The 12,157-nt window shown below is 48.8% G+C and overlaps 1 protein-coding gene across 1 annotated transcript in view; it reads right to left on the bottom strand.

Moving 5' to 3' along the window:
• Positions 1-75: 75 nt before the first annotated feature.
• TMEM108 (transmembrane protein 108) overlaps positions 76-12,157 on the bottom strand; it is a 58,099-nt gene continuing 46,017 nt past the window's right edge. The window contains exons 2-4 of the mRNA XM_032951168.2: positions 8,252-9,175; positions 5,320-5,468; positions 76-2,594 (exon numbers count right to left, since the gene is read on the bottom strand). Coding sequence (XP_032807059.1) covers positions 2,475-2,594; positions 5,320-5,468; positions 8,252-9,175 — 1,193 coding nt within the window. The 3' untranslated portion in view covers positions 76-2,474. The remainder of the gene's footprint in view (positions 2,595-5,319; positions 5,469-8,251; positions 9,176-12,157) is intronic.

Genomic DNA, 12,157 nt, shown 5'->3' with positions numbered 1-12,157 from the left:
AAACATTGCTGTGATGTTTAATGTCTTTCCTTTGAATAAAAAAAAAACAACCAAAGAGACACACATCACTGCCAGTTGAAGCACAAACATACAATTTTATCCATAGAAAACATCATATTACCGACTCTGAACATGTTCCTCTTTTTTTATTAATACTGTAACGTTATTATTATGAGTTGTATTATTCAGTAAAACACGTACTGAGTGGAGCAAATGAGATGGGAGTTGAAATGTAGAAGAAGAAGAAAAGGAAGAGAGAAACTTCACGGAAATTTTGGCACAGACGTGAACAGAAAAGAATAGTTCCTCACGCGGCGCCGCGGATTGAGGCAAACTGCGGCGACCGCGTCACCACCGTCCGCACTCCGCATCTCCACCGAGCTGCGTCCGCACGCAGGATACGCACGTCCACCCCTAGCCCCCCCCCCCCCCACTTCCCAACCACCTCCCTCGAACGGACGCTGCGCTCGACTGCCCGCGGCCGTCTGGAACGCTCTTTCTTCCGATGTTCGGGAGCCGCTGGAGCCATGGCACTTTTAAATCATCTCGATTGAGAACTCATTTCTTTAGAACTGCTTTTTGTGTTTAGTCTGTCGTCCTTCCCCTGCACCTCCAGTTAGCACGGTTGGCTACGTACGGTGCGAAAGAAGTTCAACATACATACACACACTTATATATTGTTAGTTTAATTACCCCCCCCCCCCCCCCCCCACAGCTCCATTCACTTGTTACAATATTTGTTGAAATTTTACTTTGTGAAACCCATCTATCTCATAATAGGCGGCTGGTGGCTTTTATTTACTGCTTCGAGTATCTGTTCTTTGAATACCTTCCTTAACCCTGCATCCCCGACTGCTGTGGATCATCCTCTTCTCTAATCACCCTACGGAGCGGCCTTGCTCCCTTCATCGAGAACGTTCGAGACTTTGAGCCGATGATCGCAGACATCCTCCCCAATTGCTCAACCTCGGCCACCTGCATACATCACAGCAAACCGTGACAGACACATATATCTCCCTAAAGAAGCCGGACTGTGAAATATAATGCCTGCTTATGTGCACTATGAAAACAATATTTACATTTAACAGCTTGCTGTAAGGAGATATTTGTAAGTCACGGTTATGGTGAGAAACAGCTTAGGGACAGAGAAGACCATTCCTAGACTCTGCTGTAAAACCCAGTGAAATTATATGTGTCCTCAACTCTAAACCACCGCTTGTGATTCGATCTCTGTCATCGTGTCTCCAAACAAATACTTTCCAGGTGCAAAGTCACTGTTTAAGTTCTTATTCTTGGTTCTTTCGGTAAAGTCACGTAGAAGGGAAATAAAAGATAATAATAAAATAATAATAAAACATAATAATAAAATAACAAAACATAATAAAATGTTTTATTTTATTTTATTATTTCCCTTCTACGTGACTTTACCGAAAGAACCAAAGAAGATGAATCCCTGCAGTCACAAAAGCTTTAAATCGAAATTACGTCAAAACTAATGTGAGGATATTTAAAATATACATGTATCTGCTAATCAGCTCTACAAGAAGGGTTTTGTGTATGGGAATCTAGAAACAGTGCTCAGCTGCTCCTTTATTTACTCGATAAACACTCTTACCCAAGTAACTTCATAAAAGGTTAGTATGCAGGACTGGCTGTTGTTCTCTCGTATTTGCTTCCCCTTTCTTGCTGCTACCAGACGCCCCAACAAGCCCTGTTTTAAGAACAACCCTTCTCGACACACTTCCAACCTCGCCTGATCGCTAAAAGTAACCGCCGACAATTGTGCGCACAGCCAGAGACCCAGCAGCCGGGCGTAATAACGCGCAGCGGCGAGCGTCGACCCCGGTTGGGGGGGGCAATCCCCCCCGGCCGCGTGCCGCAAACCATCCAAGCTCAACAGTCAAACCACAAGGCCACAAGGGGGTCAATGTCACAGAATCCGTATAAAGTGGACGCCTCTTCGCGCCCCCCCCCCCCCCCCCCGCGTGTGTGCACCACGTGCAGAGTCCGCGGCGAGCCCGAGACCCTGGTCCTAACCGCGAGCGACGCGCGTCCCTCGTGCGTAGCTTATTGCTCCTGATATGGCTTCGCGTCTGCAGGCCGAGTGCCTCTTGCGCACCACTTCCAGATTTGACGTCGAGCACGCGCGCCCCCACCCCCCCCCCCCCGAAAGTTTCGCCCCGCTCACGAGAGGACCGCCCGCGCCGTGCACTCCGTTGCGGGGGGGGGGGGGTGGGGGGGGATGTGCGACAATCGTGTCGGGAGCGGCGCTCGGCTCTCCCCCTCCTCTCCTCGGCCGACGAGCGAGCAACTTGGTGAGTCCCGCTGTGCGGTACGGCGGCGGCGATGGCCTCCGGCCAAGTTCGCCGCTCGGCGGAGGCGACCGTCACTCAGCCCCGGAGGACTTCGGACTCCGCAGCGGTGAAAGTAAAACGGCTCCTGAAGGAAAGCGAGATGGCTCCGTGATGTCCGGCTTACAGCTCCGTGCTTCTGTGCCCGTCCGTGAACGTCACTCCTTTTGCAAACGTGTTGATGAACGTGAGGCCTCCGTCTTCCTCTGGTAGAGCCATCTCGTCCAGCGATATGGTTGCCACCTGATGTGCACACGCACAAAAAACAAAGACAAGTAACCCCCCATGTATAGCCTTGACAGACTGTTGGGGCAAGTGCCGTTAACTAACGAGGACTGCCAGCAACTGGCGCCCGAGGCGAGCCGTGCAATCGGCGCCCCCATCGCCAAACCCCAATGGGCAGATCTAGGCGGAGGCTTTTTTGTAAACTGAGAAACGTTTTGCCCCTACTTTCCGTTTAATGTTTATTTTAAGCGTATTGTTTTAAACAGAGGCATAATTATAATGGGACCTTTTTTTGCAAGTATCAATGTATTATTATTTTTCATACAGAGGCATAATTATTCGGTTTGTCCACCCATCCGTCTTTTCAACCATTGTTTCTGAGATCAGATAAAATTGGGACACTACATTTTCAGAAGATTTCAGTCTTTTTTTGGCAGTAAATAAAAGATTTCACGTTAATACATTCTCAGAAATGTTGAGAAATGAATTATATTTCATATTCCCACTGTACGCGCATGGGAATCGAAATAATGACATATTTGTTATTTTATTTGTATTTTTTTCCTCCAATTTGGCACCCCACTTAACTTGGCGCCCTAGGCAACCGCCTAGTTCGCCGACATGGACGGGCTGCCCCTTAGCGAGCACCTATGAAGGCCGGCACGGCACACGAGGGGGGTCTGTGGCCAGCCCCACATCTGGCTGCCTTTGTATTCCCAGTGGCGATGTTCACACACCGCACTAGGCACTAATTTTAGGCTGACTCGACCTAGGGGAGGCCCAGGACCAGTTCTGATAATCGTCACTGGTGTCGGTCGCCGGGTTCGTAGCACAGCACGCTCAATGAAACACGACCGCTCCCCACATGTACACATACACACGCAATGTGTGAGTCTTGGCATTTGCTGTAATATCATGGATTCAGTACCCAATCTTTAAGACTCACATGTCACCAAGACTTGTGCAGACCAATCATGAACACTTATGAGAATTAGGTATGATTGCAGATATTTTTGGCATGACAGGACAGCGAGACGTGAATGTTCGGAACAAATAAATCACACACACTGTAGGGCTATAAACAAATCAGCCGGAATGATTTCATGAGATCTCGGAAGATTAGCAGAGTTGAGCTTGAATAGTCCACGGATGAGCGACCACCAAGCAAGTCAGGTTGTCATAGGTGACTGTGGAGCGATGGGGTGGGCAGCGGAGAGGTTACGGCTGTAAAATCGATCGTTGTACTGTACTTATATGCCATGACCATTCTCCCCGCCTTCATCAACCCTCACTGAGCGTGGTGAAGTATGGTCAAATAACCCCCACGATGTACACGGTATGGGGAAACCATCCAAAAGTGAATTTCGATAGTCGTCCCGACAGGTCTGTACCTTTCACCTGAAGACGGCCGCTTGCGTTGTGGCCGAAACGTCGTGAGAATTTTATTGAGTTATTTTATTATTTTATTCTCATTCTACGTGACCTTACCGAAACATCCAAAAGTTGATTGGCAAAAGGCTATTGGTGTACTTTCACGGACACACTTTCCTTCTCTCTTGTGTGTGGTTGCTTAATATGTGACTTCTGTATCAGCTGACAGTAAAAAAAAAGAACGCTCATTGTTCAATTACTTTTGGTGAGCACAAACCGAAAAGCATGAGACATAAACCGCTGTTATCGTGCAAACTTCAGCTTGCACATATCACCCCGTTCAGATTTAAATTCCTTGCGCATTATCAGTCGCATACAGTTGAGTTCATTCATTAGGTATAGCCCTGTGAGCCATGCAGCTCTTACAGTGTGCACAGTCAAGCTGTGGCGTGGCACTAGGCATGGAATTTGCGAAGCCAAGGCCTGGGTTTTGGGAAGCCATGCCATAACGCACGGTGGCACATAGCTGCCCTGATATTTGCAACAACTTGGGTCCCAACCACCGTTGATTTAATTAGCAATTTTGACTCTAGTCGTCGTCATAGCCTCGTTGATGACAACACGCACAATTTTAGTCGAGCCTAAGCATGTGGATTTTACTCAGTCATTCTCTCTCATACACTGGGAGTGTCGTGTGGCCAGCTATGGCTGCAGGTTTTGTCGTACGTGATGCGTATATCGTTTATTGTTACATTTAAAATCACAGTTCATATGATTACTGTTGCTACATTGTTTTTGTAGCTTTATTTTGGTCTGGTTGTGGTGTAATAGTTTTCTGCAATGTAGATTCATATTTTGTTTGTTGCGGTTGCACCTGACTTAAGAGCCGCATGGCTCACAGGACTATACCTAATAAATGAAACTTGAAAAATGAAACTCTCTCTGGTCGACAAAGCAACCGTTTAGTCAGACACTCCGAGATATTAAATGTTGGTGCGAGGGGCTTGCAATTCGCCCTCTCCCCAGTAAATCGCTAAATTCGGTAAACGTTTCTTGTACACACATATATAGAAATTGTTAGTCTTCCTCAATGTACCGCAGCCACTCAGAATGCAGCTAAATGATCTCAGCCTGCGTCTTCATTCAGACGAGATAATTTTGTCTCGCCATAGTTCAGCCGTAGTCTGCTTAATGCTTCATCCACTGGTGGTCATCGTTATATATATTTAAAAAAATCGTAATTTTTTTTAAATTGAAAAATATAAATTCACATTTATTTTTAACATTGCAGCCAATGATGACCGCGAGCCGGACGACAGTATTCCACCCCTAATTTCGCAAACCAAAACGAACGTCGGTCACCGGCCCTCACCGTGGGGTGCGTCCCATAGGGCAGGTCTTGTGGGAGCTGCACCGCATGCCGGAAATAGTCGAGGGTGATGGCCTCGTTCCAGTAGCTCAGGTTCCTCTCGTGAGAGGCCTCTTTCCTCCGCCGGGACACGCACAGCACGCCTCCTAGAACTGACGGAACGGCACACGCGTGCCAGCGCAAGGCATTTACATTATCGCGTTTGCCATCCCTGTGTCGAACGATTCCGATTAGCACCTCCACACCGCAAGGTTGGCTACGTCCGGCGTGAAAGAAGTTCCATGTGCATACATGCATCCAACTCGGGTTTCAGTAGCATGGACTCATGATTACATATAGAGATATACAGTACTTTATTTTGATTTATTATTACTATTTTTTAGTTTATTATTTAGATTATTTTCATTTTTATTCACTTTATTATTATTATTTTTCTATCTACGTGACTTTACCATAAAGAACCAAAGAATGTGAATTCCTGCAGTCACGAAAGTTTTCAGTCAAAATTGAGTACTTAGCAACATATTTGCTATTACATTGCGAAATGAAGGCCTCACTTCCCCCCATGTCTGTCAAATCGCAGATGTTGCTTGACAACACTTCACGACACTGGCTGCTTTGGGTTGCTGAAGGTGGGCAGCGTAGAAGTACAGCACAATAACGGAATCTGTTGCACTGCACCCTGCTGCCCACAGCACAGCCCCCAAGCAGCCTACAACACCCGTTCCGTGCATGGTGGTCACCGGCGCAAGCGCTATTCAGCCTCAACTCGGCAGGGAGTTCCAGTTCTGGTTCATTCCATGTGACATGGTTACGGGAAACACTTACCTCAACCCCAATTGGTGCTCGATAACAGCACTCACCACAGAATCCATCTGGGCTAACACAGGGATCTTCGCCTCTGTCTATGTATCCACGGTATATGTTTCACTGCAATTCAGACATCACTTCGTTCCAAAGTATTTGATATCGGAGTGTCATCGCACATGCCGCGGGAAATAACACCGCATTTAGTCACGCTTTGAGTTGTGTTTTCAGTTTAGAAATGGGTGCTTTAGTCACTGCCAGGTGATTCCCAGCAGGGGATTTGTCCCCATTTTCATTACAAATGTAACGACTGCCACTGTATACAACATAAGCACACGGGCAAGTCGATGGATTTTTTCCCATATAAACACAAGATGTTCACTGTCTTCTTCTTTTTCTTCGTCTTCTTCTTCTTCTTCTTCTTCTCCTTCTTCTTCTTCTCGTACAGGATAAGCTTTTCCTATTGGCCCGTGCGCGCAAAGTGTGTCGCAGTTGCCAGGAATCTGCTGTGCCTCCACGGTGTGACCGCTCTGAGACGTGGCATCCAATGGCCGAGTAAACTTTTACTTCCGCGAAACGATCGCAACGCCTGCTCCCGTGCTGCGATAGCTGTCAACGCCTTAAACCGAGAAGCGCCAATTCCCCTGCAAAATATTGCGCGAAGGCCAGCGAGCCCGCACATCCCGCCTCTCCGCACCGACCTGAACCCGAGCCACGACCTCCAACCTTGAGGTTCATTCGCAGAACACGAGCAAAGGGCAGACCGAAGATTACACCTATGATGTGCTATGCGTGACCGCGCGTGACCTGTGTGTCTGATACCGTACGGGATGAAGTAGGCATGCGTAGTGGACGAGCGGAAAGCGAATTAATCTGTATTCAACGCAACGGCCGCGATGAGAGGGGGGCCCCAGAAAAAAATAGCATCTGTACAGTGCTCTGCTCTATTTTGATGGATTAGCGTTCATCTTGGCCCCATTGTGCACTATGAGCTTTGTGTGAATCGGCACAAATCAATTGTAAACAACGCAGCAGCAGTGACCATAATCACAGGGCTTACTGTGTTCCTTTTGGTTGCCAGGGTGCCTCACAGCAGGAAGGGCCTGGGCTCGATGCCCGACTCATGCACCTTTTTTTTTGCGTGGAGTTTATGTTCTCCCCATGTTCTGCATGGGTTTCGTCTGGGTTCTCCTGTGTCCTCCAGTAGCTAAAAATAAAACAACGCAATGTCACTGGCACTGGTCAAATATAGCAATGCCGAAAAGTGTACCTGGAAATTTACTCAGTTGGGATCACGCGTAGCAACATCGCCCCCAACTGCTGTAAAAGAAAAACGACTCGGCAGGATGCTCCTGACAAATATTACCGAGACTCAGCGGGGCCTACTTGGGCAAACAACGAAGGAATGAATGAACGTTGACACTGCACAGCTGTGAAGCTCTGCAGCCACTGCCGGGTAAATGTACACTGCTCCCCTCGCCATTACATCGCACGTGCCGCGGCAATGAATAGTATCCGTGTCATAGCGGCACCATGAATAGTAAGCTGTGCAGCTCTGCGCCACGAACAGCTTACCTACTGTGTTACTCCACAGCGTCTGCATCGCGTGGTCACCGTGTAGATGCCGCGCAGCTATAATCTGTATTGTCTGCTTCGTTAAACTGTGCACTTTTAAGCAGTAAACACCTCACCAATGTTCTGCATGACGAATGCAAGCGTGCGGGGGCTGGCTGTGACCTAGTAGTTACCCGACATGCTTGACAGGCGAGAATACATCAGCAAGCTAATGCCGCACCGGAATGTCATTGCCATACAAATTCACCGTCTGGCAATGAAACTTGCAATGGCAATAATTACAACGCTAGACCACTGCATGCCAGATTACGGTCAAATGTTAGAAATGAAATGTGCCGGCAGTTATTCCATTTACATTTTTTTTTACCTCTTGTGAGTGCAAGCCGTGGCCAGATTGTGGTGTGACGAGCCAGAAAAGACTTCCTCCGATACAAACCTGCCAAAGGGCTATAGCTCGTGACGTGAATTTCGATCACGGCGGTGATGGCAGTACATCTGGGCACGGGGGCATACACGGCTCAAAACTATCGGCGAGTGAATTGCTCGCGCTCACCGGAGGTTGCTACGACAACAGTGATGGCCGTGACGATCCAGGCGATGTCTGCGCGCCGCAGGAGCCAGTGGAAGTGGGCGGCGGGCCCGTCCGTGTGCGCCGTCGCCGTCGTGATGAGCTTGGTGTCCGTCCACGACGGCACCGTGCCGCTCGAGAGCGACGGCGCGACGGGGGCCGCCCCGCGATCGTCCGACGCCCGTGGGCCAACGCTCGTCCAACGGGGTCCCGCGTTCCCGTCGCCGTGCTCGGAGGTCCCCGAGACGGGCGACGACGACGAGGACGAGGACGAGGACGAACTGCTCGCCGCGCCGCCGGCGTGTCCGTACGTCCAGGTGGTGATCCGGAGCGCCGGCGTCGAGTCGCCGGGCTGCGTGGTCGCTGCCCCCCCGGCCATGGCCCCCGAGCCCCACGAGGCCTCCGCGGGCGGCGCGGTGCTGAAGGCTCCGTAATGTCCGCCGAAGACCATCGTGGGCTGGATCATGCCGCCGAGTCGCGCGTCGCCGGGAATCGACCCGGGCGACGCGTCAGGCTCCGGCGTCCTAGAGGCCGCGAGCGAGGGCGGGGCGGCCGCGTCCACGGAGGCGGCGGGCGCGGACGCCGGCGACAGAACGGCCCCTCGCTCCCGCGGCGGCTCCGCCGACGGCTCGGGCGTCGGCGAGGCGGAGCTCCGCGAGGACGCCGAGTCGGGAGTCGTCGCGGTCGACAGGGCGCTCGTCCAGCGTGCGTGGGAACTGCGCCGGGACGTCCACCCCGACGGGCCGGCGCTGTCCGCCGCAGCGGCGCTGCGAGCCTCCTCGGCTGCCCCGCCGGGGGCGGAGTGCGACGCGTATCGGCTGGGCACCCGCGAGTCTCCCTGGGAGAGACGCAGCTCCGCGCCGCATACCCAACCCCGGCACAGCAGCAAGAGGACGATGAAACCGGCTCCTGTGGGTCGAGAATCGGAACGCGCGTGCGGTCGCGTCATACGTGAGCACGTCCGTCAGAAGTATCGCTCGTTATTAAATCATTATAATTGGACAGCGGTTTGAGCTGGGTTGGTGAAACGACACGAAGGTTAAAAAGACAAAGATCCCCCGTATAGCCTTAAGAGACTGTTGTGCGAGTGCTGTTAGCGAGCAGCACCTGTGAAGAGCTGCACGGCACACGAGGGGGTGGGTGGCCAGCACCACGCCGGTCCGGCTTTGTCTCTCGAGTGGCGATGTTAACAGACTGCACCAGGTACTCATTTGAGTCGACCTTGGGGAGGCCCGGGACCAACTTAAATATTCACCAGTTATTGACCGTGAGCAGGAATCGAACTCGGGTCGCCGGGTTTTTTTTAGCGCAGCGCGCTCACCACTGCGCCACCACTCCCCATGAAATGACGCACGCTCAAAACGGTGGATCATGAGAAGGTTTTATTGGACGAGTCTCGTCCTCTCAACCTCCACAACCTCCACAACACGTCTGCAGCGGTGTTGGCGACACACCGTGTTGAGGGTTGTACCCACGTGCTCGCCAGCATCTCGAGTGTGCTTCGAAGGCTTCTGTCACGTGTGTGGTTGACACCGGTGTGGCAGCAAGAGCAGTTTATGCGCATGTTGTCGCGGGAGGTCACACGTTTTGGCGCAACGATCCTTCGCTGACTATACGTGATTAGTTGGTTGTCCTTCTCCTCGCACCTCCGATTATCACGGTTGGCTACATACGGTGCGAAATAAATTCAACATACATACATACTCAAGGTTTTTAGATGTTTTTGGCATACTCATTATCCATTTTTACTCCACCAATATTCAACCACACAGTTTAAACTGTTGTATAATTACTATTATTTACTAATGGATGATGCGTTTATGGACAAGCTGTAAATTACGTTCACTAATATGTATAGTTATATTTGTATTATCATTCCTACATCCTGTAAAACTGCGATTACATGATAATACACCTCCATCATAGTGCTAACCGCATAATCGATTGTGGGGCAGCAGGTATTCATCACAAGAAGTGAAGTGACATTTCCCCTTTAATTTGTTTTTATTGTGGGAAACCACTGAGTGTCACGTTATGAAAGCATATCCAAGATGCCACTCTCAAACCTACATACAACACTGTGCGTGATATAAGGTGTGTTTCAAACTTCATAAGAATCCTAAACACGAACAATCGAACGAAACAATCCTAAACAAATAAGTTGCGCACACTTTGCTATAATGTCCATGCACCCGAAAGCCATAAGAGTGAGGACATTTATAACTATTGCTAAAATATTTAAAATGTAAACAAGCCAAAGCTACAACAACTTTGACAGCTGAGTATTATATGGCCACATCTTAATGTGTTGCGGTACAATTTGAGCCGTAAAAAGTCTCACAAAGAAGCAAGAAGTCTGTTTAGTCATTTGTACATCAATGGAAAGAGACTTAAGGTAATGGTAAACATTGAATTTAAGAAAAGTTCTACATTGATCAGGATTGGTAATTATATTCTCTTGCTAAAAAAGTTTGTGCTCATTCCCAATGGGTACTTTCATTGCCAAAGTGGATAAAATCTCAAAATAAAATATTATAAACTATGCATTGTTAAAACAAGAGAACAGTGGCTTGCATTTTGTTTTTACTGTCCAAGCAATCACTGTAACAGGAGCAGGATTAAGAAAAATAGTTTTTTTACGGAGTAAAAGAGTCTTAAATAAACAATTAAGCGTAATGAACATGTTAATTAAGGGGCAGGAGATGCATTTGCTCATCTAAGTAATAGCAATGTGTTTTGCCCGCGCGCATTTTAATTCGCAAACCACGGCACGTTTTTATTTTAAATAAAAAGCGCCCAACGTACGTTTTACCGTATCCTTTCGCACTCCTGTATTCACACCTCGAGTGTTTTACGTGGTAGGTAATGCCCACTACATTCCGCCGCTGTCCGTCGCAAAAAAAACACGTGCCACTTTTCTAAGTCCATTCACGTTGGGGTAATGAAGTTCGCCTTAAAACGCACGTCTCCCCCTGAGTGGACGAAAATGTAAGCGCTTATCAAAAATCCTTCGCGTGAAAACTTTTGGGAAAGGAAAAAAAAACGAATGCCGTGCACACAACAACAACAACAATCGTGTATAACGGTTGGCACATTGGACGTGGGGAGTCTAGAGGTCACCGGTTCGATCTCCAGGCATGGCAATTGGAGAAAAATATGAACACGACTCTCTTAACACCCCCCACCCACCCATCGAGAACACACCCGCCTCCGATCACCCAGCCGTAGAAATTGGTGCAGCGCAGACGACCGGCAGGTCACGTGTGGTGGGGTCAAATGTGGGTCTGGCCGACGTGCAAGAGTAGCCCAAATTCGTTGCTTTGGTGAGAGGCGTGAAGAAGAGCTGGTCGCTTGTAATACATTTCAAATGACATACTACCTCAAATTAAGCGCAGAGAATTAAAAGCCAAAGCAAGCGTACCTTCCGTTGAGTTATTTGGAAGTTAATCTATAAGACACAACTCATAAAAAAAAATACGTATTTAATTTCACTACAACGCGTGAAAACGTAATTTAAGTAAAAACGATATTGCATATGTATGGGCTGCCCTTAGGAAAATGTGGTTTTATGTGTGTATGTATGTGTGCGTGCATGTGTGTGTGTGTGTGTGCACGTATGTGTGCGTGCCCTTCGGACTTGGCGAGCACACTAGGCAGGTACATGCATGCCAGCACAATTATTGTCTGCAGACGTGTACATTATTACTTCTGGTGTGAGATGAAAACGAAAACACACACACACTACCCACTTAAAGACCCAAAACAATGTTAAATTGGAAGAGGTTAATATTAATGCCATTCAATCTTGAAAATGTGCACATTACCGTGCAGGCCGTGATTAGTGTGGTCTGAATTGTATGGGAAAAGGAAAAAAACGCAGGAGAAATAAGT

This window comes from Petromyzon marinus, chromosome 10 (assembly GCF_048934315.1).
Source record: "Petromyzon marinus isolate PM22_M1 ecotype Great Lakes invasive population chromosome 10, UKy_Petmar_22M1.pri1.0, whole genome shotgun sequence".
NCBI classification, from domain to species: domain Eukaryota; kingdom Metazoa; phylum Chordata; class Hyperoartia; order Petromyzontiformes; family Petromyzontidae; genus Petromyzon; species Petromyzon marinus.
The sequence above is the reverse complement of the archived record's forward strand: the minus strand, read 5'-3'. Positions and strand labels throughout refer to the sequence as shown.